This window comes from Chaetura pelagica, unplaced genomic scaffold (assembly GCF_000747805.2).
Source record: "Chaetura pelagica isolate M959 unplaced genomic scaffold, ChaPel_1.0 scaffold1445, whole genome shotgun sequence".
Lineage (NCBI taxonomy): Eukaryota > Metazoa > Chordata > Aves > Apodiformes > Apodidae > Chaetura > Chaetura pelagica.
In genome coordinates this window covers 116,258-143,853 of record NW_009953199.1, presented here as the reverse complement: position 1 = coordinate 143,853, position 27,596 = coordinate 116,258, and the positions used below count along the sequence as shown (strand labels likewise).

Here is a 27,596-nt window from a genome sequence, read left to right as displayed (position 1 = left end):
AAACCCTAAAATGATAAAAGGATTTCTGCACCACTCCAATAGGTTAGTTCATCTGGAATTTGTTCAGAGGATTTATTGGTGCCACAGGGCGTTGCTTCTTGCAGCTTGCACAGCTTGCTTCCTTCCAGTTCCAGTTTGTACATCCACTGTGGTTCAGAATACACCTGCAGGTGACATGATCTCGGCTTACTGGATACACATCTTCCAAAGGCTGGACATATTCACAGTTTGGTGCTTCTGATGTGTATTCAAAGGAAAATACCCCACTTCAGTTAGTCTGATAACTCAATATCAGAGTCCTCTGATTTGACTTTGGCAAGTTCTTCATGTACCTCCCTCACCATAAGAATACGTGTTAACATGATGTCCAAGGTTCCTGGGTCTATGGGCAGTGTGGAATACCACATGGGGCTGTTGGGCACGCAGGAGCGCTCGGGCTGCAGGTAGAACACATCACTCCTCTGCTTCACACTTTCGGAGCTGCAGAAGAAAGGAAGGAAGGAAGAGCACGTTATGGAAAGGCAGCAGGAACAGACCTACTCACAAGATGTCCAAGAGAAACAGGAAAGAAAATTGAAGTTACTTTGGGACAACATCACAGTAATTTGAGCAGCAGCATTAAAGTATTTTTGTTTGTGACTTGGCTCCCCCCTCCAACTTGGGGACAGTCAGGCTGTTTCCAGGTCACTTCACATTAGTTGCTTATAAAAGAAGCAAAGAAAATTAGTGACTTCTTTGCAGATGTGGTTCTTCAATCGTAGTATCAACCAGTTAATAGTACTAGCATCTTGATATGATTGATAGCTGCATTTGATGTTCAATCTTGGAACTGCTGTGTATTTTGGCACAGGGAATGCTGAAGAGAGCAAAACTGAATCCCAGGTGGCCTGCTCATGGTCCAGAATGGGAAGCCCTGCTTGGAAGACTGACGGTCTGACCTGGAGACAGCTTTTGGGTAGGAAGATACAAGAGCAGGGATCCCTCCTGCCTGGCTTTGAATTATTCCCCTTAAGACAGTAAAGTGGGTTTTCACTGCTGCTTGCACCACTGCAGCGGCTCAGCCATGATATATGATGAAGAGCATTAAAACTGTTTTCCCAGCCCAAGCACAGCTAAGAGCTTCTAATGATACACAAGTGAAGACAAGGAAGGTAAGAAGAGGAAGACAAAGAATCAGGGCAGCTGCTAGGCATATATCTGCCTAAGGAATGGGACTATTTGTAGTAAGCTCAGCAGGAGCATTTTTGAGGGTGATTTGTTTGAGTTTTAGCTGACACTAATGAGATGCTGTTTCATTTTGCATGTGTATTTTCTTTGAAAAGAGAAGAACATCATATCCTACCTGCTCAATGATCTAACTGAAGTTCACATAGGAACAGGAGAGACAAAATGATTTATATCCATGTCCTTGCTATATTCTCCTTTCTAACTCCCAAATAAAAGTTAAGCTCTCATTTCAGCAAACAAAAGCTATCAGCAGCTTTACCTCATTCACACTTCTGCCCTCTTTCACAAGGAACTGATGTCAGGGTATTAGTTACAAGCTTCTCCAAAGAAGGATCACGTATGAGAATTAAAGGAGGTGAGAATGTCATAGAACCACAGAATCATGGAATAGTTTGGGTTGGAAGGGATTTAAAGATCATCTAGTTCCAACCCCCCTGTCACGGGCAGGGACACCTCCCACTAGATCAGGTTGCTCCAAGCCCCATCCAACCTGCCCTTCAACACTTCCAGGGAGTCACTTACCATTTTGATAAGTAAAATTCATACAGTCGGACTGGACATCGCAGGGGATTGTCTGTGTTTTCAGCCATTTCCACTGCTGTTGAAACCTCCTCATCTTCGCTGCGTTTCCTTTTGCCTACAGACAATTTATCTGGATACAAAAAAATAGCACCGAGAAGTTCAGTGACCAACGATGCTTTTGAGAACCAGCCCTGGTCTTGCAGCCTAGTGCCAGCCTGAGGGGACTTTGAAACACACACAGACACCCCACTTGAACAGATTCCCTCTCACTGCTGGTTTGATCCGCTGGATGGGCAGAAGCTGCATGTGCTGCAGGGTCTACAGCCCTTTTCTGTTCTAGAACATCAACAAGAAACAGTATCTAGCTGAAAAATACAGAGGATTTATTTTTCCTTAATAAAGCAGAACTCAGGTAGCACATTGGAACATTAACTGAAGAAGCCAATAGGATCAGAGACTTCCCTTCTGCAAATACCCCAAACTAACTGCAAACAAAAACCTGTCTGTCTTTGGGAGATTAAGGTGCAAGGTCCCTGATCAGGTGGCAGTCCTTAACTTAATCTAAATTGCTCTCTTCCATTGAGCTGCTTTGTTTGTCCACTGCACAGACCTGGGATGAATCTGGGAATTAAAAGGCCATGATAAAAGGTCTGAATCTCAAGAACATGAAGTCTTGAGAAAAGGATTTAATGCAGTTGTTAATAAACCTTTACGCAAGCCTAGGATTTTATAAAAGACAATTAAAGATGTTGAGCCAGAAGTCTGGCAACTCTTTTGGAAGTTCTTACTTGGTGCCTTGGCTCATGCAGATTTTCTCTTTGAACCCTACTAGAGTGAAAAAATGGTGAAAAAGTACAGGACAGCAGCAGAAGTCAAACTATTCATAGCTCTGCTTCCTGCACAACCTATTTTTCTCACGAGTCTTGTTTTTTTTTTTTAAAATAAAAAAAAAAAGGAGCAGACAATACAAATGTGATTGCAAAGATCCAGATGATCAGAAAGCATTCACCTACCTGAGTCTACCTCTTGTTTTTGAAAGGGTGGGAAAAAACGTAAATATGTCATCTTAGTATTATACTTCAGAATTCGGGTGCGCCTCATGACATGGGCAAAGGAGAGTTTCAGGTGCTCACTGACATTCTTTAGTTGGAAGTATTTGGTGTTGAAGAACAGAAGTGTGTTCAATAAAACAATGGGGGAATATGCACCCAGCTGTTTACATTCCCACAAGTGCTCCTCTTCAATTCTCGAGAACATGTAACCTAGAGACAATGGGCAAAGAAACAAGAGGAGGGTTATTTATGCAATTTTGGGGCTGCCCCCTATTCAGTTACAATCTTTTAGTTACCCCCTTTCAGCTAACCTTGTGTATGAATGAACTGCCAATCAGATCAAATTCAGACCTATCATAAGCAACTGTAATTCTGACAAAACCAAGAACACTGCGTGCACAAAGGTAAGAGGGAGAGTGGAGGACCAAGCTGTGGAACAGCATGATCTGCCAGTTCCTGAAGAATGGAGAGAAGGATACAGAGGAAGAGTGCAGACACCAGCAGAATCTCACTAAGTTCTAATTTCCCTGTGTCAAACTAGAGTCAGTCAAGTGCAAAAATGTGTAATTCCTAAGACAAGGAGCATGAGTTTGAAATGTACCATCTTTATACACAGATAGCCCATTGTGATTATCATAAGTTAAGAAAAGGAGATATGGAGGCTTATAAGTGGTGTTAAGTGAAAGAAAGTATCACTGTTTGCAGTAGTCTATACGCAATTGGATTATTTCTATATTAAAGGTTCATTTTCTACATGAAAAGCCAGTCATGGATCCATGTATGGAGTTCCCAACATCCCATTACTCAGGTTTCACTGATCTGAAAAAGACCTTGTGCACTAATAGAGCTGGTGTCCAGCTTACAAACTGCATGACCATACCTGAAAGACCAATTAAAAATATCTGCAGAATTTGGAAACTCTTAATTTGGAAGTGACTGAGGTGAGAAGGACTTGGAACTGAGGAGTCAAGACAAGACTCCAATGGTTTGCTAATGAGATCCTTGGATTTATCAGTATTCCCAGTACTGGCAGGGAAACACCAGTGCGACTGCACGTGGCATTTGCAGCAAGTCATCTCAAATACTACAAGCAGTTCTGGCTACCTGCATTCAAAAAAGACTAGCCAAAACTGGAGGGAAAATAAGAACTAGCATGTTGACTACCGGAATGGAAGCCTTTCTCCTAAAGGAGTCAAGAGATTGGTCAGAGGCAAAAGTGTGTTTAAGTGCAATCCATAACTGGTAGAGACAGACACAAAATCCATGATGCTAATCTACCACAACCACCAGATGGAGGAGAGACTGGAGACTAATGGGAATGCCTCAGAGTACATCCTTCCTCATGGCATTGAGAAAATATCAATTTATAATATGGTTTTGTCATGCAGCTACACAAAACAAAATAATTGTCCTACCATTTGGAAGAATTGTAGGTTCCCAGATTTTCAAAAGTTTTGTAAGTTCAATCATAAACCTGGAATAGGGCTCGGTAAAAATGTTATCTATTCTACCATTCTCAAACAGGTACTACAAGAGAAAAAAGAGGAAGACATACAGTTTGTGAATATATGACATTGCAGAGAAGATACAGGACATCAGATTATTTTCCTTTCTGATGTCCCAGTGTCTTATTGTCCAAAACACTTTGTTGAAATCTTCCCTAAGATATTGAATCAAATCAAATTTTCTGCAGGGACTGGGATCTATCTCCCCAGTATGAAATGAGAGATCTAGGCAAGAATTATTATTAATATTCCAAGTTCTAGAGCTGTTGTCTGAAAAAATATCATCCTCTAAGTGTTAAATATTCTTGAAAAAAGTCTGCCTATAAAAACAAGAACATTTATTGAGTACCCTTCTATTGAGCAGGACTTCACATGCTAATACCCCCTGACAACAGCTCCAGGCCCAGCACCAGGCTGCTGAAACAGCTCAACTTTCACATCAATGTGAAAGTCCCTTAAATTCTCATCAAGCAGCAATTAAAAAGAAAAGTTTTCTGCAAGCCACCAGTGTGTATCAAAACTGAGTCAAAACTGGAACACAACAAAAATGCTGGTACTCCTCAACCTCATCAATGGTACTTCAGATTTCAATACTTTCCACATTTTTTTTCAAGCATAGCCAGAAGGAGAAATAATTAAGATAATTCCATGCCTGGTCAAATTACAGTTTTTACATTTGCAGTAGCTTTTGATTCTTTACCTTCAAATGACTGTTTAAGGAACAAACAGGCTATTCTGAAAAAAAGTCACTGGCAGAAATACACTCAACTGAGACAGACTTTTTAACAGAACTTTATTTATATTATTCTAGGTTTGTACTGTAACTGTTTCAAGTTGTCCTACACAGGCAGATTGCAAGGACTCATTACATTGCTCTTAGCATTCACTAATTGCACTGCTATTATTCCCACTGTATTTGTTTTGTAAGTGTTGCCAAAACAACAGGCATCTGTCTAGTCACTGAAGGAGCTCAGTCTTTGCTGATGCAACTATTTTAGATTTAAAATATTCCATCACAAAGGACTGCTGAGGAGACTCAGGTTTCTGCAAATCTTTCCTATGCATGAAAAGAATAAAAAAGTTACCAAACTCAAAGATTTGTGTCTAGGTAGAAACATCCAGCCCTCCACTCCACACTCCTCCCAACAGAAGCAGCTCATTCACTCTCATCATGAAAAGATCCAGAAAAATTAGTCAAATTTGGGATTAAAACAGACTAAGAATAAAGCACAAAAAAGACATTCTTGCCTCCTCTACAAAAAGCAGGCAGCTACATGGGGCTATGGATATAAAGCATAAATAAGTTTCTCAGAAACACCCCAATTCTCTCAGTTACCTGCTGAATTCCAAGGCACAAGTATAAGATGCTGTCAGGATCATATTTTTCTCCATTTGGTCTCCGCACCTCTTGAATAAACTGGCACAAGCCAAAACTCAGCTCAGCAAAAGTGCACGAGAGAATGTCCTCCTTGAGTTTCACAGGACGAACTGTGGTGAAGAAAATGATTAGGAAAATTAACTTGATTCAAGAGATCAAATCTTCACACATTCCTTTTTATTGCTCATAGGCAGAACTACTAAATCTTCCATCTCACGCATGAAGTCTCCTGTGAACTATTTCCTATCTACTGGCTAACAATTAAATGAGGATTTGGCCAATAAAAAATGAGCCACCAGCATGTCCAGCCAGTACAAACACTGCAGCTGCAGGTGTGTGAAGCTGAGATGTGTCCATGTCAGAGATTTTGCTGAACCCAGACACGTGGTGTGGCAATGGCAGCAAGTCCTGGAGGCTGGCAGAGCAGGGTTTCACCTCCCCAGTTGGACTTGGAGGAGTCATGAGCCAGAGACACATCTGGAGTATTTTGTAATCGTTCTGGCCATGTGTTGGGTGCTGCATATTTGACTCCTTAAAGGGAGAGGGGATGAGGAGTTCAAAGGGCCATGCACAGGGCACAGAAAGGGATGCAGAGCAAGCAAAACTGGATCAGAGGATCTGCAATGAAACCACCTGTCCTGGCTGCTCCACACTGCACAGAAGTGACTGCTTGGGAATCCACAGGAAACCTTTTGGGGAGAGATGGGGGTGGACAAAGTTTCCTGGCACTGACTGCAGTGTTTGCTTCCTTAGACACAGGAAAAAAACAGAGGAACCCATGTGATGACTTTTCTTCTGGGAACAAAACCAGCTGTTCTCATGTAATGGCAACAAAAATTCCAAATAAGAGAGGAAGAGGCAGATCTTGCTCTAACCAGAAGTTTTTCCTTTGGAATTTTTCTTATATAAGCCCTGCCATGCTTAGCTCTTTACATTTCAGAAGTATTTCATATGGTTTGCTCTTTCCTCCATCATCACCAAAAAGCTCAGTTATATTCTTAACTTAAATTCTCTGCTTGACTCTGAAAATTTTCACACAAAATTCTCAGTGCAAACATGTAAGACAGATTTGAGACCAGGGAGAAGGGGAGTTGGGCAATGTCAAATCCCAGGACTGCTGTGCTTTTGTAAAACAAAACAAAACAAAACCAAACCATAGTTAGAAAAACAATCAAGTGATATTTATATTGTCATTATTGTCTATCATTCTAATCTGACACAAGGAACAATTCATGCCTTTTAAAGTCAGTTTCAGGCAGCACAGAATGGGTTGACTTTTGGAAGGTTTCCTTCCAGCTGTGAAGCCCAGGAATAAGGTGTTAAGATTTTAATGCTGTAGCACACAATTTTACAGTGAATAGTTATGCTGACAAACAAATACTCCGTGAATGCCTTAACTACAGATGAAAAAGATGGGGCCAAGTTGGTGCTGTCAACTTAGAATTATGGCCTGAAAACAGCTCAGTGAAGGCTCTGCAGCTGCACAAAACATCTCTTCTGCAAGTGAAGAATTACCACATGCAAATAAACACAATGTGGAGATTACAAGACTAGCGTTACTAATGCCATAAAAAAATGTGTTACTTTAGAGCTTGTTTTATTATGTAGCAGATCAATTAAGAAGGTAGTAACTATGATTTTTAAATGCATGCAAGACATAAGAGCACTTGATGAAGTCTTTTCTCCACTCAGAGGTATTTTAAAACTCAGTAATACCTAATCCTAATTTTTATCTGAACAACATACACACCAAGTGCTCTTTAACTAAGTCTTTCTATTTCCACTGAGAGAGAAAAAATTACCTGAAAACTTCAGGTCCCCTTGTTCCTCCTGTGCATTTTTCCATTGGACCCAGTTTTTCCAGGCATTTACCCCATACATATACTTCAGGGCCATCCCAGAAACAGAGCAGCCTGGGTAGGAGCCCTGCATCAGACTCCGAGGCTCTACAGAAACCACCGACTTCTTCCGTCCCTACAGGCAGACAAACCCACACAAAGAAACATTTCCTAAGCTCTTAATCTCTGGATGATTAACTTGATCCTCACACAAAAAGAACATGATGCTGACATGATCATGACAGAATGTGAGTGGACATATATATACATATATTTAATATGTGGACAAATATTATCCAAATTTTACAGAACAAGTGCCATAAAAGATGGTAATTCTTGCTGTGATAAAAATGCACAGAAATATATTCCTCTCTAGCTAAAAAATTATTTCCTGAGACTATGAAATTCTTTCCTATGAAACTACTTAAAAGACATCTCTTCTGGAGTTCCTTGAAATGATACACCTGTGAAAAATGTCCTGCACTGAAAAATACAGCTGTTCTTTTTCTATCGGGCTGCAGAAGGAGAGAAAAGAAAATCTTATCTCGTATAGCAGGGCAGGAAAAAATATACAGCACAGTTAAACTGACTTCTCCTTTTCACCCTAGAGCAGTGGTTTTTGCCTTCTAAGAAGGATGCACATCATGTTATTTCTTCCAATACAAGGGGCTGGTGTTCCAGAGGTTCTTACCCGTCTCTTTGGCTGAGGGAAACCATCCCTGTGTCTCCGTCTCGATCGTGAACGTGAATGCAAACCCAGTCCTTTACTGAGAGGGTCAAATGAGTCTGAAGTCAAATCAACACCATTAAAAGTTTAATAATATGATTTAACAGCCCAGGTAGAAGTGTCACATATATTACAGAATACCGTACAGTTGGCAATCACACCTGTATATTCAGAAGTGCTTTGCCTTTAAATAGTTAGGCAATAAATCTACTTTCTGTATAAAGAAAGTAAATTCTCAGCAGAGGAAAAAAGCCCTCCCAGCAGTGGGTACATTTCTTCAGGCAAACTTATACTGCACCACTCACATGGATCATACCCGGGGACACAGAAGAGATAAATTCAGAGGAGTCAAGCAAGACTACCTGCTACTCCTGTCAGGGGTTCTGTAGAATGTTGTCTTTAATGACAGCAATAGTATTTTTAAAACAGTAATTTATTAGTGGAGCTGATAAATGACTGCAGCTTTAAACACCCAGCTTTACTAAATGAAAACCCACTCCCTTCCCAGCAGGCTGCTGGTACAATGCCACAATGCCTACGCAGGAAGTTGTGCTCACTTTTACAAATGAAAAAAATGCATTTTTCTTCCCATTATACAGACCTGATGGAAAATCTGCCTCCAGGTCCTGCTCCACATCACCTTTGGAGAATTGCTTCAGCTCTGGGTCAGGCTCTGGCAGGGGGTTTGATCGTAAGGCATAGTGATTCAGCTCATCCTCCCAGCTGTGCGGGGTGGACACTGCTTCTGATTCCAGATCTCCACTGTAAGTGCTGCCCTGGTCTGTAATGAGAGTGATCAGATACACCATGTGCTACAGGGAAGGACAGACAGAAAGAGGAGTTTGCCAGAAAAGATATAGCAGATCAAAGCCCGTTTGCTAAAAAATCCAACTAACCTTTCTCAAATATCTTGGGGTCCAGGAAGAGCTCGTGCTCCGATGTTTGAGATCCTTTTGAACAAGAAAGAAATCCGTATCTACAAATGGCTGACACCTTACATAACCAATACAAAATAGTTTGAACACCAACTAAAAATGTATTAGGCCTTAACACTACCACATATTATCCATCATCTCCTCCACTAGAGTCATCCTAACAGCTTTCTACCTAGGCCATGCTGCTAAAGGAGAAACAGAACCACAGAACTAACCTATGCTTGCTTCTCTAAATGTTTGTTACTTGAGTCATCTGTAGTTCATTTATTGTTCCACCTTTATTACATTGGTTGATCACTACTCAGCGTGTCCTAACCTGCACCACCTTGTAAATATCTACCATAAAAAGCCTGATAGGAAAATAATCTTGTAAAGCAGCTGCTGTGTCTTACTGACTCTTTTTTCTGCTAATGAATGATGCACTGATATGGAGATTACTATCTCTAGCAATGTGTTACTGTCAACAACAGTCAAATCAGCACCTAGGATCAGGGAAGAGAATGGGAAGACATTTAACCCACTGTCAGTGCTCAGGATCTAACCAAGGCTCTATGCTGAGCACAGCTCTACTGAATGTGAACTGATAAAACTCAGTGAAATCACAAAAGCTTCAGAAAGGTACAAGTATAAGCAGGACCCAAGCTGGGAACTATGGAGGAAGAGTAAATTAATCTTAAAAGAAAATATGTTTTCAAAACAAAGAACAGAATATTGCACACAGTGATAAAATGATCTCCAAACACACAGTTCAGCTGAGTTCCCAGAAGGCCTCCTCATTATAAAAGAGTAAGTAATCAGAACTGCCAAGACACAACATAAGCATTATAGTCCTGTCTAGGTTGGCACTCCAGCTGCCTGAACACTTTCATTGTGGAAAACAAACGTTGGTAAGGCAACAAGACCGTTTAACATGCCACACATACCTGGGAAGCAGCCAGGATACACCCTACATCTACCCCTCTACCTATTTTCTGTGATGAGAGGTTCTCCATCTCACTGCCTTCAGTTTCCATTTCAAAAACACCACGTACCACCATGAGAGTGTGTTTTATCTTTGTCCTCATCTTCTGCAATCATTTCTGCCATCTGAAGGAGGTCAGCTTCAAATGGATTTGTGGGAATCCTTTCCTTGATATCCTGAATAGTTTCAATGATCTTATCAGCATTATCCAGGGTAGTTGGGAAGAACATGGGAACTGGTACCTATGGAACATGTAGGAAATATTGGAGCTTATTTGGGGGTGAAGTGAAACAGAAAATACCCAGGGAGATTCCTCTCATTTAATCTTACATATATTTTAGCACTACTAAGTTTAATTCTAAAATAACTACAGACTGGACAACTTGCTTCATTTCTGCAAAACCCCTAAGAATCAGTGGTTTTGTGTGATGATGTTTAACCAAACATGATGCAAAACAGAAAGAAATGGCTTCAAGGACAGGGAACAGCACCAGCATGACCAGCCACAACACCCAGTGACATTGCTCCATGTCCTGTTCAGAAACAAGGCTGCAAACCAGTTCTCTAGTAAACAGAAGTACAACTTACAGGTACTGGCATCCCAAGAGGAACTGGTGTGTACTGTGTGTAGAGGTGAAGGGGGACTGGCACAAACACTGGTACAGGAACAGGTACCACAACGATTCGGGGTTGAACTTCTTCTTCTTCTGTTGTATCAAAAATAGAACAAACCAATTTTTTTTTTAACCACATGATCATCCAGTATACTCCATGTCCATGAGAACTGCTTGGACTTCGACTTGTAAAGCAGTGTGCATAGCACTGCATCTTGGCTCACAGTTATCTTTCACTTTAGCCTTGTTGGAACAACAAACAGCACTGTGACCATATACATAAATGCTGGAAGAGTACAACTTACAGGTACTGGCATCCCAAGAGGAACTGGTGTGTACTGTGTGTAGAGGTGAAGGGGGACTGGCACAAACACTGGTACAGGAACAGGTACCACAACGATTCGGGGTTGAACTTCTTCTTCTTCTGTTGTATCAAAAATAGAACAAACCAATTTTTTTTTTAACCACATGATCATCCAGTATACTCCATGTCCATGAGAACTGCTTGGACTTCGACTTGTAAAGCAGTGTGCATAGCACTGCATCTTGGCTCACAGTTATCTTTCACTTTAGCCTTGTTGGAACAACAAACAGCACTGTGACCATATACATAAATGCTGGCAGAGCGGAAATATTTATTAAATACATCCAGTCTTACTGCAATTATCTCACTAGTAACTAGATAGCCACTTTCTATAGACACCTCTCCTCAGTGACAGCCTGGACTATATAATAGCCTTTTAAGGTTCTTCTGTTTCCTCCTGCCCACAGAGGGAGCTTAGAGCAAATATGAATCTAATTAAATGATCTTAAAAACACAGACTTAATTTTCAGGGGTTCTTAGTATCTATATCTAATAATTAAATGAGACTTGAAACAATATTTGAGAAATCATGGACTTACTAAAAATTAGTCTGCTCTTCTGGCTGTGAGAGCTAAGAACTCACAGGTTCTGTCCTGAGGAGAACAAGTTACCCCTGTAGCCTTTTGCATGTCACTTAACCATAGCATTTCATCTTCCACAGCTGAGATGATCACAGAATGCTCAAGATGAGCTAAAGCAAATCTCAAGATTCATCAGAACAAAGCTTTAAGGATTTCAAATAATAGCAAATGTTTTACATCTGTAAGGAAAACTGATACTGGGGAAATACCATCTGACAATCTGAAAACTATTTAAGGTTTTAAAACATATTAGAAAACATTCTCTGTTGCATGAATCATGCATTACTCTCTCAACTACAATATAGGCTTTCACAGAAGGGGTAAGAGATTTGATACATACCTGTCTGGCATTCTTTGTTTTGTGTGTGAGGTTTGCATGAGGTGGCCTTAGTCTGTGTGATAGGCTTGCATAATAATGCCTTATTTTTTAGAAGTCTGGGTGGTTGTGATGGTGGCAGCTTTAGGGCATCTGTCTGAGTACTAGCCTGTTGGAAAAATACAAATAAGGGCAGTCAGGACTGGTTTGAAGGATATAAAAATATTAGTATTTTTTTCTCTACTAGAGGAGGTTGAACAATTTAAAACTCTCTTTACTGATAAAAATTATAATAAAAAAACTACTACAAAAACAGCCTGCTAATGTATTTGGTGCTTTCTGGTCTTCATCTCAATTTATTTTAATCAAACAATGGGATTTTTCTTTTTAACAGTGCAATGAAGAAATCTGCAAGAATATCTGGCTTCTGTAGTCAAAGAACCTCTACAAACTTTTGAACTTGGAATCTTACTGATGGCAAAGATACAAAGAGGAGTTATGTTAAGGTAGTTTTGATGACTAAACACCTGGCTGATGCAGATACCCAAAAAACTAAGTAAACTGATGCAAAACCACAGACAAGAAGCAAAAAATGAACACGTATGTTGGCAGTATTGGTATCACTCTGTGATTACACACAGACTGACTTATTCATGCTTGTACTGATTTCATGTCTTGCTAACTGTAATTTTCAGCCACGCATTCAAATTACAGGGTCTATTGCATTAGGGAAAATTCATACTTTAATCCATAAATGACACGAGAAAAAGCAAGGGTGTCGGGATTCCAGAACCAAAGAGCTACATAATAAAATCTTACTGTTTTAAGAGAGCTGCAAGATGTGTACCATGTACCTCAAAGAGCCCAAGACCAGGAACACCAGGAGTTATTCACAGGTTAACTGGTGACAATGGTTGCCCACAGCCCTGTTACCACACTACTGGGGAGTGGGGAAGGCAAGCTAAGCTGCAGGAGCTTGGTCCTGCCAGCCCTGGCAGTCCACACTGGTCCCCCTCCTCCCCTGCCAGCTCTTTCCACATCACAGCCCACTTTTACACCATACAAGTTCTATCCATTTTTTAAAAAGCATCTGGATGAATTTTAAATCCCAATCACAACCCAGAAAAGCAGTTACAAAATGACGGTGCAAAATTCTTGGATACTTTACTTGTTATTGATACAATCTGGGCGAAAGTGAGAAAAAGTCTCTCGTAAAACTTACATCTCCTATTATTTTTGCTGTCACAGTAGGGACTGCACCTGTGAAGAAGAAACATACATTACCCTGTGTATTTATCATCAAGGACTGTATTCATACTCTGTCAAGGTCAAGAAAAAGAATTCCCATTAAATCTCATTCCCTGGTGTATGTACTAATATTTAAGTCATTATTTCTACCTACGTAAAGGAAGCACAAAACTGTAACTGCCTGCACTGATGGGAAACATAATGAAGGATTGCCTGTTGTCCTCAGTGTAAAAGATCCCTGAACAAATACAGATGTTTAGGAACAGAGATTTAAAAATAAAGGTATCCTATTCAGCAGTCTTACCCTGTAAAACATTGTTGGAGTTAACAGTGGGCTGGGCAGCAGGGGTGCTTGCAAGGGACACCACATTGGCAATGACTGGGGTTGAGTCCTTTCTCAAAGGAGGGCCTGAGGAGGAAGCAGGTGCCATAGAAAGGTTTGCTGGATGGAGTGAAGAGAAGAAAGCTAAAGTAAGCTGTAGGATAATTTACAAAACATCATTTCTGAAACAACACCCACCCTCCAGATTTATCCCCAAATGGAAAAGCCTGCTGTATAAGAAGGGAATGCAGGCATCAAACTGCAGCGTTTCCCTTTAAATAGGAGCTGGCTTCACAAACTTAACCTGTTTTCCAGTCACTGAAACATTTCAACAGTTCATCAAGGTATCAAAGCAGCTTTCTCTCTGTAACAGCATGTGCACTGCAGCACATGTCCCACAGACTACACAGAGCTGGCTATTTTAAGTTCATATCTGGATGTCTGTTTTTACAACCATAAAGTCTACTAACTTCACCAGTGATTTATTAAATGAGCACTAACATTGTACTGTATCTGGATATATCAAGCACAGGAGACAAGCTGGTATTTAACATGTCTTCAACCAACATCAGTACATTTTACTTTAATAAAATGGGCCTTCGTTTAATGAAAAAGATAGAAAGTAAGTGCTTTTGTCTCATCCTCTTTAAAATCACAGTCTACATGTGGTATAGGAAGCCATGTGATTTCATACCTGCAGAAGCTGAAAATGGTCTGAAGTAAGAGAGAGATCTAAAACTGAGCCCATCCAACAGCAGTGGGCAAGCTTCCCAGTAGAAGATACATCTTAAAAAGTTCACTGAATTGAGTTTCCAAATAAATGTTCATATCACTATCATGCACACCAAAAATCGATACTATCCCCAGCCTGTTTTACCTGTGTTGTTTGGGGGTGAAGGGTCAGAAATTTGCTGATTACAGAACAACAGAATACAAATCAGATTGCAAAAATGCTTGATTTCCCCATGCCATTTCATGGTCTCACTGAGTTTACCTTGTCTCTTACAACCATCACACTTTGCCATCTAGGAAAACAGAGGGAGAAATTCAACACACTTGTAAGGAAATCTGCAAGAGTGCATCATTTTTGCAGCATAACACAAAGCAGCAGAACAGTCAGTATCTGTCTTCCCACAACCCCATGTAAGGTTTTCTCTATACAAAAACCCACCACTTAGAAGTTAAGAAAGATTTATTATCTCTCACATATATCTAAGACATCCCATGGACAGATAAGTCAACTACAGGTACTCTGCATAGCTCCTAATTTTTTTGCTAACATCTTTACCTTCTAGAGGATGCTCTGTAAGAATATGGCTTACCTGGTAAAACAAAATTGTGAATTTAGACATGCACTCCTCTGAGCAAAATTCCTCCATTTTTCCCCCAAAGTGATTTTGGACCAGTTTGGGGGCAGACTGTAAACAGTAGCTGCACATTTTACAGTGTTTTCCCCAGCGTTTAGCCAAGTCATGTTTATAGAGCAGTTTACAACCTAAAAGACAAGAAAGTAGCAAGAAAACAAAAGCCTCCTTCAATATCAAAATGACACTTGGACTTCTAGTTCTTACATTTCATTATATCTGTAATAATTTGTTGAAACATAACATTAAAATGTAAAGTGTGAACAAAGTGCTGTTTTTCTAAACCGAAAAAATGGTTTTCTAACTTAAAACAATTAGGTTTCTCTTAGCATCACCAATAATTTTAAGGCAAAGCACATCACTTGACGAGGCTAAGACAGTTTCTTGCCCTTTCTTACCTTCACTACAGAATGACTTATCTATGCCTGAGAACCGCACTGTCTCCTTGATAATTTTCTCCACTTTGCAGTATTCACACATTGCCATCACACTGCTCCTCCTCTTATAATCATCACAGCAGATCTTCCCACAAAACTGGAACATTTTACCCTGCAACACAGCCAGAAGGTTTTGTTCTCAATGTTTCACATCCCTGATGATACCTTTTAATTGTCAATAAAAACCCAGGGGCATATTTATGCCCTTGGAAACCAACAACAACCAGCACCAGCAAGTAAATCTCCCCATTCAACTTCCTAACAGGGACAGCATGAATTTCTGCAGAAAGCCCTCACCAGTGTGCTTTGTCCTGGAATTCAAATTACCATATTTGGCACCAAGAATCAGGGAAGTGCTTACCTAACCAGGCAATCATAGGGGTTGGGTTTTTTGGAGTGTTTTTTTTTTTCATTTTTAAGATAGAAAACCTAGTCTCGTATTCATTTTGATAATGGTTAAAATTATAGGAAAATCAGTTCCAAATTCCTGCATAGCAGGTCCTAGCAAGAAACAGAGCAGTAATGAGAGACCACTGCACATAAGCTACAACTTCTTGGGTTTCTGTTGAGAAATACGAGCTTGAAAAGCCCAAATCTTTATTACCTTGTAGTCAAGCAGCTCTGGTTTGGTTGCAAACAATCCATTACAGTGCTGACACCTGAGTTTTACAACAGGGCGGGCAAAAGTGACTTGCTGGGACTGGGCAGCCAGCCTCTGTAGACCAGCTGCAGCTGAAGTGCTCATGGAGCTTGGGGACACAGTGGAGGTGGTGCCACCTGCCGACACTGCTGCCCCCGAGGGAATGCTGACAATGACTTGACCTTGTGACAGAGGAACCACTGAGGAGTTCATTCCTGCAGGCTTGTTGAACAAATTCTGCAGGAAAGCAAAGTGAGGAATAGACTTTATTAGACAGTACTACCTATTTTACCCAAACACCCCAGGTATTTACACTATCACTTGATTTTTCTATGAATTCAGCCAAGAATAAATTTCAGATGCCACACCTGAAAAGCCATCACACAGCTGTAGCTGCAAAAATTGCGAATGCTCCCGTCTGACATGGCCAAGTGATACTGAGGGTTTGCTGAAATTTTACAGCTGTTGCACTGAACTTGAACACCTGAGGGTGAAACAGACAAGAAGAAGTGATTTATGCAACATCAGGTTGTACTGCAGATAATTTTGCACTGTGCATACAAAAACAGAGAATGTGCATGACAAGCCAAGGTACACACAGAAGCCCAAGACAAAGTTCCTACACTGCAGCTGTGGTGCCTGTTGCTTGTCAGATCCTTTAATTAATCTCCCAGTATCCCTAGGATGTCAGTAAGCATTTTTCTATTTTACAAGAAAAAATTGCTGAGAATATGTTTGCCTGGGTCAATGCAACATTAGGCAGAGGTGACCAAGCTAATCACCCTGGAGAGCAGGGGCAGAACAGGCACAGCCATGGCATGGCATTTGTCCTCAGCAGTGGATTTATCCAGCTGGGAAACCCATCAGCTACACTTGCAAGAGCAGAAAATAGATTAAGGTTTATTGTCACATTTAAGCTCTCCAAAAAGAAAGCTGAAATGGCTGTACTGTCAGGTTTATTTATGGTAAAAAGTCCTTATGTTCCCACCTCAGCACCTCCCCTTAAAAAAGAAAGCCACTTTCCACCCTCTCCAAAAAGGAAGCCTTAACTTTCAAGACACATGAAGTTTGGATATGAACGACATGAAATTATGCTTATAATGAAGGAAAAGGATAAACTTACCTGCAGAAGTAACCATTTTTACTCTGTATGCTGACAAGCAGTTAACAGAGCAAAACAGTTCAGTTTTTCCCAAGTTATTTGTGCTCTCTACCATCTCGGCTGAGGATCTCAAGGATTTACACAGCGTGCAAGGTGTAATTTTAGCTGACTTCTGTGGAAACACGGAAATTAGTCATTCATTTGAAACCCAGAAATTTTATTCACCTGGAAATGAATCGTCAACATCTAAAACATGTCTAGAAGTGACTGCCAGTGCACTTGAAACAGTCCTTATTTTACAGCTGTATTATCTATGAAGCAGACAGGCTGTTTGAGATCTGCTGCTGTGTTCCCACTCTGACCACCTGAGCTCGGGCAATCTGTACTTCAAGGTAGGTGCACCTTTCGTTGGCCAGTTTCAGCAGTAACCAGGCTGTTGGGTCAAGGCTCCAAAGGCCAACAAGGCAACATGCTGGACTAGCACCTATTGAGCACCTTTTACCTGACAACTTCAACATTTTTGCTGAGAAGCAACATTTTGCTTATGAATGTTAATACATCAGCTATGCATGTAAACAGTGCTCCCATTCAACAGCTGAGAAAACAAGGAGTGGAGAGAAGGAGGTTCCTCTCACCCACAAAACCCAAGAAACTATCAGAATGTATCTTAAAAATTAGTTGAATGCTGTTTAAAAATCAGCAAAAACCAGATAAGACTTACAAGAAGACTAACATTTTCAAGAAGACTAACAGGTTTTGATGCGAGATGCAAAAGCATTAAATCCTTCTCTTTTCCAGATTATTTAATTTAATTTCCAGATTTGTTTCAGAAGACAACTGATGCTGTAGGTAATTTTCTGGATGAAATACTTTTACTAGTTTTGTTTTTTTTAATTAATTAGGCCTTTCTTGGCCTAAGTGGCCCAAATAATGGGGCAGCAGAGCCAAGTCACAAAATGAAGTTACACTATCTTATCAGAGGGCAATTTTTTCTCAAGTAATTGCATTAAAATAAGTCACTAAAAATAATTGAGGTATTATAATTAATTAAGGTTCAACTGCTCAGCTCTTTAAGAGGCTCAGTTATGATGAAAGGAAAATTTTCTTCACTGAAAGAGTGGTGATGTCTTGGAACAGGCTGCCCAGGGAGCTGGGGGAGGCACCATCCCTGGAGGTGTTCAAAAAACAGGTGGACGTGGTGCTGAGTAAGATGGTTTAGTGGCCACGGGGGTATTGATGACCTTGAAGGCCTTTTCCAACCGTAATGATTCTATGATTCTGTTCTATGATTTTAAAATTCTGTCAAAATATACCTTCTTGTAGGCTGTGACACAAGCTGCATTGCAGAACTTCCTGGAGTGCCCCTCTATCTGCAGCGTGTGGCACTGGCCAGAGCTGCTGTAGCAGTAACCCCCGCAGTTCTCACAGCAGTTCATGGTCAGGTTGTTGGCCGAGCGGAACTTGGAGAAGCAGGCATCACTGCACAGCTTGTGCACCACGTTCTGGTAATTCACTTCGTGTCTAATCTGAGAGAAGAGAAAGGACATACAGCAAGAATAGTGTATGCTCATCTCTGAGACAGCAAGTTGTGCTGATCTAAAGGAAGGCCAACTGGAAAAGAAGTTTGCAATTACCACCGCATTCTTCTGGCACATGCTGCACTTGGTTGAAATGCTGTTAGTGTGAATAGTCATAACAGGTTTCCTTTTCTGCTCGTATGTAGACAGACAAGACTGGCTGCAGAAATCCTTGCTGGAGCTTGTATTGTCAAACTGGGCAGTGATGACATCCTTTGGATTTAGAATGTCTCTATGGAAAACAAACAAAGATTAAGAATTAATGTTGGTTTCATGTCAACTTGCTGTCCTTTCTTTTTCTGCAGACTAAACATTCTCAAGAAGAGGGTGGATTCATTAATTTAAAGCTTTATTTTTGCTGATCTAAGTGCCTGCCTTCATTTCCTATAAGGAAAACAGTTAAAAAGTACAATTCTCAAGTAGGTATTTTGTGAAACATTTTCCACCTGGACTTCAGAGTGGCCTAGAAATACATCAGGTTGTATCAAATCTTTAAGAAATGAACTGGAAAAAAGGCTGCTGTTTCATGCAGTCTTTACTAAAAAAAAAATAATTAGAAAGTAGGGTATGTGGAATAATTCCCTTTAACAATGAAAATAACAATCATCACGTGGGAAAGGAAAAACAAAAGGTCACAATTTCTAATCACTGTCTATTTCAGTCTGACTTGTATTGTAACCTTCCAATTCTTATCTGCCATCTACAGCTCTGTTTACTTGTTGCTGGATTTATATTTATATAATTTTCTTGTTTGGAAGGACATCTCCTTCTCACTTGTCTTGTCAGAGGTAAACCATTTTTCAACAGAATAAATACAAATTACAGTCAAGACTGCAAAACTTTATTACAAGGCCTTTTCATGCTGAGACAGCAAGTGAAAAGAATAATTAATTGAAGTCTCAAGTTTAAGTTCAGTTGACCTTGTAAAACTGGAAGTAATAAATTTGTTGTTGAAAAAATGATGAACAAAGCAGCATTCCTTTTGCAAAGTAACTTTCATAACTAAAAATAACACATAGGAATCATTTTCCTATATAAACAGACTGTAGCACAATCAGTCTGCAAAGGTATTTATTTCCCTCAAGTTAATGGCACAGTAATAAGACACCTTCAAGAGCCATCCACAAAGGTCTCCTTTTGCTAATTTGGACATAATAAAAATTAACACAAAATATTAATAATTCACATGGGTTTTAGGGCTGAAGATTCAGACCTGTGTTTCCAACAGGACTGTGGGAAATGCAGATGTTTTCTAAAGAATTTTCTCCAGGTAGGCTCAGGAACCTCCCCTTCCCACTTCCAGCCAAGGCAGAAAGGAACTGATTTGGGTGCTGAAACCCCAACTACCTAAAAACCTCAATTCTTAATAAATTTATTCTCTCTGAAAACAGCAGTGACATATTTTGAAGAGCTAAGACTAAGAGAAATCAAAGCTCACTGAATGAAGCCAGACTGGAAAGTTTTTGGGTTTTTTTTAGAATCTAAGGAGATATCCTGCCTTGAATATATTAATTTATCCATGTTTTATTTAATATTAGGGATTCAGTAAATCTGTTTTAATCTAGAAGAAATAATACCAACAATATTTTTTTGGAGAAGTACTCTTCTTAGTGGTTTTGAGAGTGTAACATTTTGAAGTGACAAGAAAATGTAGTGCTTTTTGAAATACAGTTTTTCATATTTGGCTCATTTAAATCACTGAATATTATAAATAAAAAAACATTTAAAAAAATACAAGATGCACACTCCACAAGAAAGGCTTTCAATTCCATGTGTACATAAAATCCAATTAATGAAAGGGAACTGAAAGCAGACAGATTAATTAATGAGTATCAGCCACAATATTTGGAAGGGAAAGGTACCAGAGTGGGCACTACAGAAAGTGTGCTGGTAACAATGGAATGCAAGCCATTCACTATCTGCTGGAATATCAGCTATTACTATAACAAATTAAAACCCTGTCCTACTTTGAGCAGCTTGCGCAGGTTTTCTTGGTAGAAGCTGGTGGGCGAGAAGCTGGAACAGTGTATCCAGTGAGGCACAGTGTGGAGCAGAAGAGCTGGGTAGAACCTTTCCTCTGGTAGGCAGTTTGCCCCTTCTGCAGGTTTTTTTTACAGCCAGAACAGGAAACCCGAACAGCTGTGCTTGGAACTGAGGGAAGCATTTTACTCATGCCAGAGGATGCCACAGCAGGCTGAAAACTTGATGACAGCTGTGGAGCTAAAAAAAAACCACAACACACAACACAGAGAAAACAGAGAGTAACTGTTACAGATGCATTACACGTCATTCACTCATGTGCAGGGGCAAGCACAAAGCTTATGACTTCATTTTGATTGTCAGGGTCTCAGGGATAATTAAATAACAGATGAACTTTCCATAAATACATGTCCTGTGCTGGTTTTCTGCATAGAAGATGGTTTCATCTACATTTAAGAATGGGAATACACTTTTAACATCCCTTTCATATTCAAAAATACAACTATTTTATAATCTCTGAATTTGTCACCAAAACAAATTAGTTCTTTTTTTCCTACTGGGGTCAGACACAGCAAATGAAATGCAGAATAACCTGCAAGGTGACATATTTTACAGGTTTAAATAAAGTTAGTCTTGGCTATGCCTTACCAAGAGGACTGCCACTGACTGAAAATACAGCACTGATTTTCAGCTCCCCTTCCTGAGATTTTGGCTGTTGCCCGTACTCCTAAAAAAAAGGGAGAGGAAAAGGAGAACAAATACACACATGTAATAACATGTTACACGATTTCCACTCTTTCATAATGTTGTACTGAATCTTTATGAAGAGCAAGCCTCCCCAGCCTGCCCCCAAGACCAGTGCTACAGGTGCTGCTGTGTGAGCAGCACACACAGAACCTCCTCAGAGCTTCTACAGCCAAGGGTGTTGAACAGCAACGGGAAAGCACGGCTGCCTGGTGTGTTCCCCTTTCCAGCTGTACTCCAAGACACCTCAGAATTCAACCAGACAAAGCTTAAGAGAAACTTTTGCTCTCCACTCACACAAACTTTCCATCTAGAAGTGCTCTGCAGTCCTTGCCACTGTCCTGGGAAACAAGCTCTATCTTCACATCTGTAAATAAGAATGAAGCTGAGACTGGGCTGGTGAGAAGCATCCTATGCTTCTCCAGGAGTGAAGCCCCTTGGAGCAGCCTAAGCTGAACCTTTGCAGCAGATCAAGGGTGGCACCACCAGAGCCAGACAGCGACAGTCCCTGCTCAGACTGGCTTCAGTGAGAGGGGAAAAACCTCACACTTTCTATAGGATGAGACAATCCCTACAGACAGTTGCCGTAAACAGCTGGCAGCCTGTGTGTTACTGACCCACTCAACAGCAGCTATTCATATTTTGACACCATGTGTCCTACCTTGCTCTCCCCAAAAATCTGAACCATAAAGCAGCTTGTAACACTTTACAAGTTAATGAGCTGAAAAGCATAATCTCTTGGAACTACAGAGATGATAAGATTTAACCTACTTACAGTAATTTGAGAGTAGGGAGCGTATGATGTCAGGTTATGACTGAGCTCAAGTCACCGTTGCTGTCTGGCTGCAAGGTAAGCCAACTCAAAACCACTAAGCAAAATTAAGCTCTCATTTCTCAGTGGCAGTGAACTGCTCCCTCAGCTTAAGCCACCTCCTCAAATCACACACTAACATCCACAGAGACATGCTAAAACTTAACGCTTCTCTTGCTCCTGTGGGAAAAAGAAAAGTTTCTATACTAAGACAACCAAACTATTTCTCAACAGGTTTCCCAGGAGAACAGGCAAGGGTATTTATTTGTTCATTACATGAACTATCAGACAGAACCACTCAAATCTCCAGTAAGAGAAGCTTGTGACCTGTGCACGGACATGCTGTGAGGACAAATTTTAAGCACCATGTTTGTTGTTATGTTTTGGGTTTTTTAGTGTTACAAGTTTAAAACTAGTTATTTGCAGAAATACAGTTTTTTAAAGCGTTTTAACTGCAGCTTTATATTTAGTAAATACTAGTAAGAGAAATGGAGGCAAATCCTGCCCTCAACTGTGCATGATCAAGCTCAGTTTAACAGCAGTGGAACAGCGTTGGAAGCCAAGAACCTTTAGCTCCAACTATCGGTTACAGCATGAAATGCTCTTATCTCTCAGGATGCAAGAAAAAATCCCTCACATTAATTCCAATCTAAAGGAAAACAGAATGAACCTTCACCGGTTCTCATACTTTCCCAGCATCAGGCAGAGCTGATAATTATAGGATTTTACTCCAGGAATGAATGTTTTGAAGAATACAGTATTTGATTTTTAAGTTCTTCAAGTCTTCACTTGTACTTATTGATACGACCTCTGATAACCACAGACATCTTGCTCTGCAGGCCACACAAACCTACATGGCAGATGCCATCTTGGGAGGACAAAAGAATAGACAAATTCAACTAACCTACACACGGTTTGACATTATATACACTTAAGGGAAAACAAAACCAACAACCTCACAGACACTGAACAAATCAGAAGGACAGTTAAATCTGAACACTTTCAAATAGTTAGTTTACTTCTTTATTTTATTAGGCCAAGAGTAGTATGGGAAAAGAAGTAAAAATGTTGGGAAGACAGGCCCAGAGAGAAGAAGAGGTTTAGCACAAGTGCACAGAATGATACTAGAAAAACTAATGCTTGCACAAGACCACCAGCACTCCAGTGTTGATGCAAGTGGGATAAATCACCTTGGGAAGCTCTGCACACTGGTAACTGCATGTAAAGTTTGTCAAGTAGCCCAAATATTAGCAGTGAGGAGACTGGAATTGCAACACAGATCATCTCCCTGGTGTCACACAGCAAACCAGTGGCAAAGAGACAGGTTAGAGCTCAGCAATCCTTGCCCCAGCACCGCTCAAACCATAGGTCAGACTTTTTCCATTTTGCAATGATTGAACTTTTACCTGTATTGTTTAAAAAAATGTCAGTCTCTGATGAGACAGTCACTTAAACACATGCTTAAATTGACCATTAAAATATTTTGCTAAGGTGAAACTCCAAGTGTTAATTTAAAGCAAGAACAATGAACCACAGTGCTTGCAAAGACAGCCTTTGGGAGGGAAGCAGCAGGAGTAGCTCTGCTTCAACTCCACAGCTCTAGTTGTAACAACTCACAAAGCACTCTGTAAAATATGGTTTACATTTTATTTCCTAGTGAGACCCAGTCCAGATAAAGTCTCTATATTGCCACAGATTGAATAACGTAAGCTGCACAGCACTTTGCTTTGTCTCTAACTCAAAAGCAAAACATTTCCAGTGACATGGTAACACAACATCAAAAAGCCAGGGTGTTGGGTTTTGTGGCAGTGTAAGAGGGAAAAATCCTTCTACTAAACTACGTTCTTCAAGTTAAATTTCGGTCAACAAACCAAATCAATTGCTGGATTTACGGCCAGCTTATGTGGTCAGTTGTCAGACCAAAATGAGAAATGCAATGGGAAACTTACCTTGGAATTATCAGGTTCATCTTTAATTTTGTCTAATGGTCCCTGCTGTGGGGCCATAGCTTTATCATATTCGTCATCCAAAGGCTCCTCCTTAATTCTAATATTTGGTGCAAAGGAATTCCCCAGCTCTTGTCCAATAGATTCCTTACTAGAAAATAGGTAGCTAGACTCCTGAAACAATAATATGAAAAAGAATTCACCCTCCTGCATCTGCCATTAGGAGTTGGGCTGCTGCCAAGGGGTTTCTGCTGCAGACCAAGAAAATGGGTCCTGCCACTGGAAGGTGGGAGAAAGGATGGGCAGTAGCTGCTGCCCCTGCCTCTCTGCAGCACCCTCTGTCATCCCACCCCCCAATCCTTTTCACTCCTCTGGACAAAGCAGAAGCCACCCAGAAGCTCTAAGCTGGTTTTCATTGGAGGGATTCAGCTCTTTGGGCAGTGTCTCCTGTTGATACAAATGTTCCCTGTCTCATCTGGCAAAAAGGCAGCAGGTCAGGTGGATGCATCCAGGTCTAGGTTCGGCTCACCAGTCAGGCAGACCAGGCTGAATATGGAAGTGGCTATCAAAAGAATCCTCCATCCCAAGACAGGGTCACCAAAATTTTACAAAATTATATGCACTGTTAAGTAGCAAAGATGTCTAAGAGTCAGAAGACCAGTTTTCTTGATACTCAAATTTACACTCAAATACAAAATACGTATTTTGAATTATTCCAGTATATTGCTGCACTTGCAAAAGTGTTTGAAAGATCTATAGCTTACCCTGAAGTTAGATTCTGGAGTTTGTGGCGCTAACTGCGTCCGTAATGTTTCTTCTACTTGATTATGAACTGAGGAAAACATATACATTAAATAGAAATGAATACAGATTCCAAGGCATTTCCTTTAAAACTATCTAGAGTCTCACACTGATCCCCAACCCCACAGTCTGACAGCACCTCAGAAGTATTAAGCTACTCACTGCCTCCTCCCTGCAAGTAAGTCAGTAATCCTCAAAGAGAACTGACATTTTTTTTATCATTCTATTGGGTCATTATTTTCCCATTCCAGCAAAATGGCTGTAAAATTCTGAGACAAATTTTCATTCAGAATTTTCTCTACTCCAGTGAGTTCTGAACTCTGCCATGTTTTGACATTTAAATCAGGAAATATTTTTCAGAGCAACAACTTTCATCCTTTGACTTGCTTTTCTGGCTTTTTTCCTGTTCCCCCATGTCAGAAAACAGCAGCTTTTAGCATCTGTCTTTTAAAAAATACTGGATTTGCCTGGATACTGGATGCTGCCTGTGATCATTCACTATTCCTGTTCTATTTACTCACTAGGCTACCTGAGGCTGCACAGCTTTCAGCCTCAATCTTTTTTTACCTGTAGGTACTCACGATTTTCTGAAATAGGTATTTTGCACAAAAATGTTATTGATTTCTTGAGGTAAAAATAAAGAGACAACTTCAACTCTCCTTTATTTTAAAAGCAATCATATAATTTCTCTATCATTGGTGGAACCTAGAGGCACTGATTTTAAGATGCTGTGACTAAACATACAAAGTTTAAACATCAGAACTGTAAGCTGTGAAGTTGAACAAGCAGCCAGGAGGCTCTCACTCACTGGCCAACCCTCCTTCCATACAGTCTTCTGAATAAAATCATATCACATGCTCCAGCCTGGTTACTCTTAACTCCTTCATTCACTGTTCTACAGTAACTTTCAGAGCCTGGGAAGTCAAAAAGATGCATGTGGACACCAAGACTACTTGTTACTGTCAGGCTCCCTCAAACGAGAAATGGATTACAGGCATCTTTGGTTCTCTCCACGTTGGCTGGACAATGTCCAAGACACAAGTAGCTGAGGAAGATGGAGAGCAGCCTCCCAGGAAAAGCAGATCTCAAATTACTTCCTGGCTGACTCCCTACAGACACTAAGACATTTCTAGCAAGCCCTTCCATGATGTTGCTATGAAATGCATACTGCTTTCTATACAAACACATGCATGAAGAATCGGGACTTTGCTCAAAAAAAAATCTTTCCAGGCCACCAGCCTAACCTAAACTTAGTCATCTTTTCTTTTGAAGAGCTCTAAGGTCTATAGAAAACAGTGAGGGGGGGAAAAAAAAAAAAAAAAAAAGAAGTTTGAATTGTCACCTGCTTGGTTTAGTAAGCCACAACAACAAAGGGTATATTGAGACTTTGAAACAAGCTGCAGAGGATGAGCCCCCCTAATGCTACCAGGCCTTTTTGCAAGTCCTACTCCTAATACAGAGTTAATTGTATTTTGGGGTTCTTTACAAAACCTTTCCCTATTTTTTTTTATGCAAATTATTTTCAACAAGATGATGTTTCTAATAATTATCCCTATTGCTAATTTCTGTCTATTTTTTTCTTCCTCTTTGCTGGGTAGTCAGGTCTACGATGCCAACAGTTACCTGCTTTGTCAAGAAAACTGCTTTTCAATCTAGAATCCATATCTTTAGGGATTTTTTCCAACCGTTTTTCACGTTCTTGAAAATGTCCTTCTCTATTCTTGTCCTTTGTTGAAAAAGTCTCTTTGCCATTGTCTCGTGCTATGCTAAAATCCTTTCGAATTGATTTAAATACAGGGCCCTGCTCAAATGGTGAAGTGAGATCCTTTTGGATTGCATTCTGAATCTGAATTTCTTTTTCACTGTCCAACTCATGCTCTGTGGCTCTCTTGCCCTCTTCCAGATGGTCTTCATTGTGAATCGCTGAAGAAAGAGTGTCTTTTGGGGTGAAATTTTGATCCTCATCATTGTCACTCCCAACAACAGGTATGCCTGCAAGGTCCCCAGAGTTCAGAAAATAATCTTCATCATCATCATCATCCAGCAGCGAGTTTGCAGATCCTGTTCGATTCTGTATTCCATAGGATATGCTGTCAAGGGCAGGTGTCAAGTTGTGGTCAGTGTCCTCAGACATTTCTGCATCCAGGATTTCACCACCTACAGGGAAAAGAAAAGCCCATAAACAGTCAGAAAATTCACCAGCTTTATATGTAACAAGGGACAAGGCTAAGTGTCCTTTGCTAATCTGTTTGATGCTGCAATTCCTTGAATGCTCTTAAGATTTCTTGGGCCAAGAAAGCTTATTTATTACTGATAACATGTTGCTGAGATAAGAATCAGTTCTGTCCCACTCACCAGACAGTGAATCAGAACCTGAACTGAGTAAAACTAAGGAAAGAAAAAACACTAGCTTTGTTACTCTCATATGTAACACTTGTGAAGGTAACACAGGAAGGGAATGAGTAGCAAGGAGAAGGGCAAAATAGTGTTTTTCAGCAGCAATGATACTTCTAAGACATGTTTTGTTGAACCATGGCCTTATATAAATAAATAAAGATACTTACATTTTTCTGTAATATCAAATACCGCATCAGATTTATCTTC

The 27,596-nt window shown here is 40.3% G+C and overlaps 1 protein-coding gene across 1 annotated transcript; it reads right to left on the bottom strand.

The window, feature by feature from the left end:
• Positions 1 to 27,596, bottom strand: ZMYM4 (zinc finger, MYM-type 4). The gene is made up of 28 exons (XM_009997377.1): positions 27,557 to 27,596; positions 26,616 to 27,149; positions 24,956 to 25,023; positions 24,195 to 24,365; positions 21,339 to 21,417; positions 20,678 to 20,930; positions 18,768 to 18,942; positions 18,447 to 18,659; positions 17,155 to 17,305; positions 16,400 to 16,515; positions 15,996 to 16,268; positions 15,353 to 15,503; positions 14,913 to 15,085; positions 14,468 to 14,615; positions 13,573 to 13,710; positions 13,243 to 13,280; positions 12,045 to 12,189; positions 11,065 to 11,183; positions 10,216 to 10,387; positions 9,146 to 9,199; positions 8,851 to 9,030; positions 8,214 to 8,308; positions 7,487 to 7,658; positions 5,643 to 5,794; positions 4,217 to 4,328; positions 2,763 to 3,011; positions 1,750 to 1,879; positions 1 to 480 (listed from the first exon to the last, which is right to left on the bottom strand). The coding sequence occupies exons 2-28, from the start codon at positions 27,124 to 27,126 to the stop codon at positions 273 to 275; spliced, it is 4,446 nt and encodes a 1,481-aa protein (XP_009995679.1). The 5' UTR covers positions 27,127 to 27,149; positions 27,557 to 27,596; the 3' UTR covers positions 1 to 272.

Excerpts from the sequence above, each read along its gene's own strand:
- ZMYM4 (XM_009997377.1), bottom strand. The coding sequence starts at position 27,126 with ATGTCTGAGGACACTGACCACAACTTGACACCTGCCCTTGACAGCATA. Across the intron at positions 18,943-20,677 it reads ACCTGCGCAAGCTGCTCAAA|AGACATTCTAAATCCAAAGG; the intron begins GTAGGACAGGGT and ends TGTTTTCCATAG. Across the intron at positions 7,659-8,213 it reads TCCCTCAGCCAAAGAGACGG|GGACGGAAGAAGTCGGTGGT; the intron begins GTAAGAACCTCT and ends GTCTGCCTGTAG.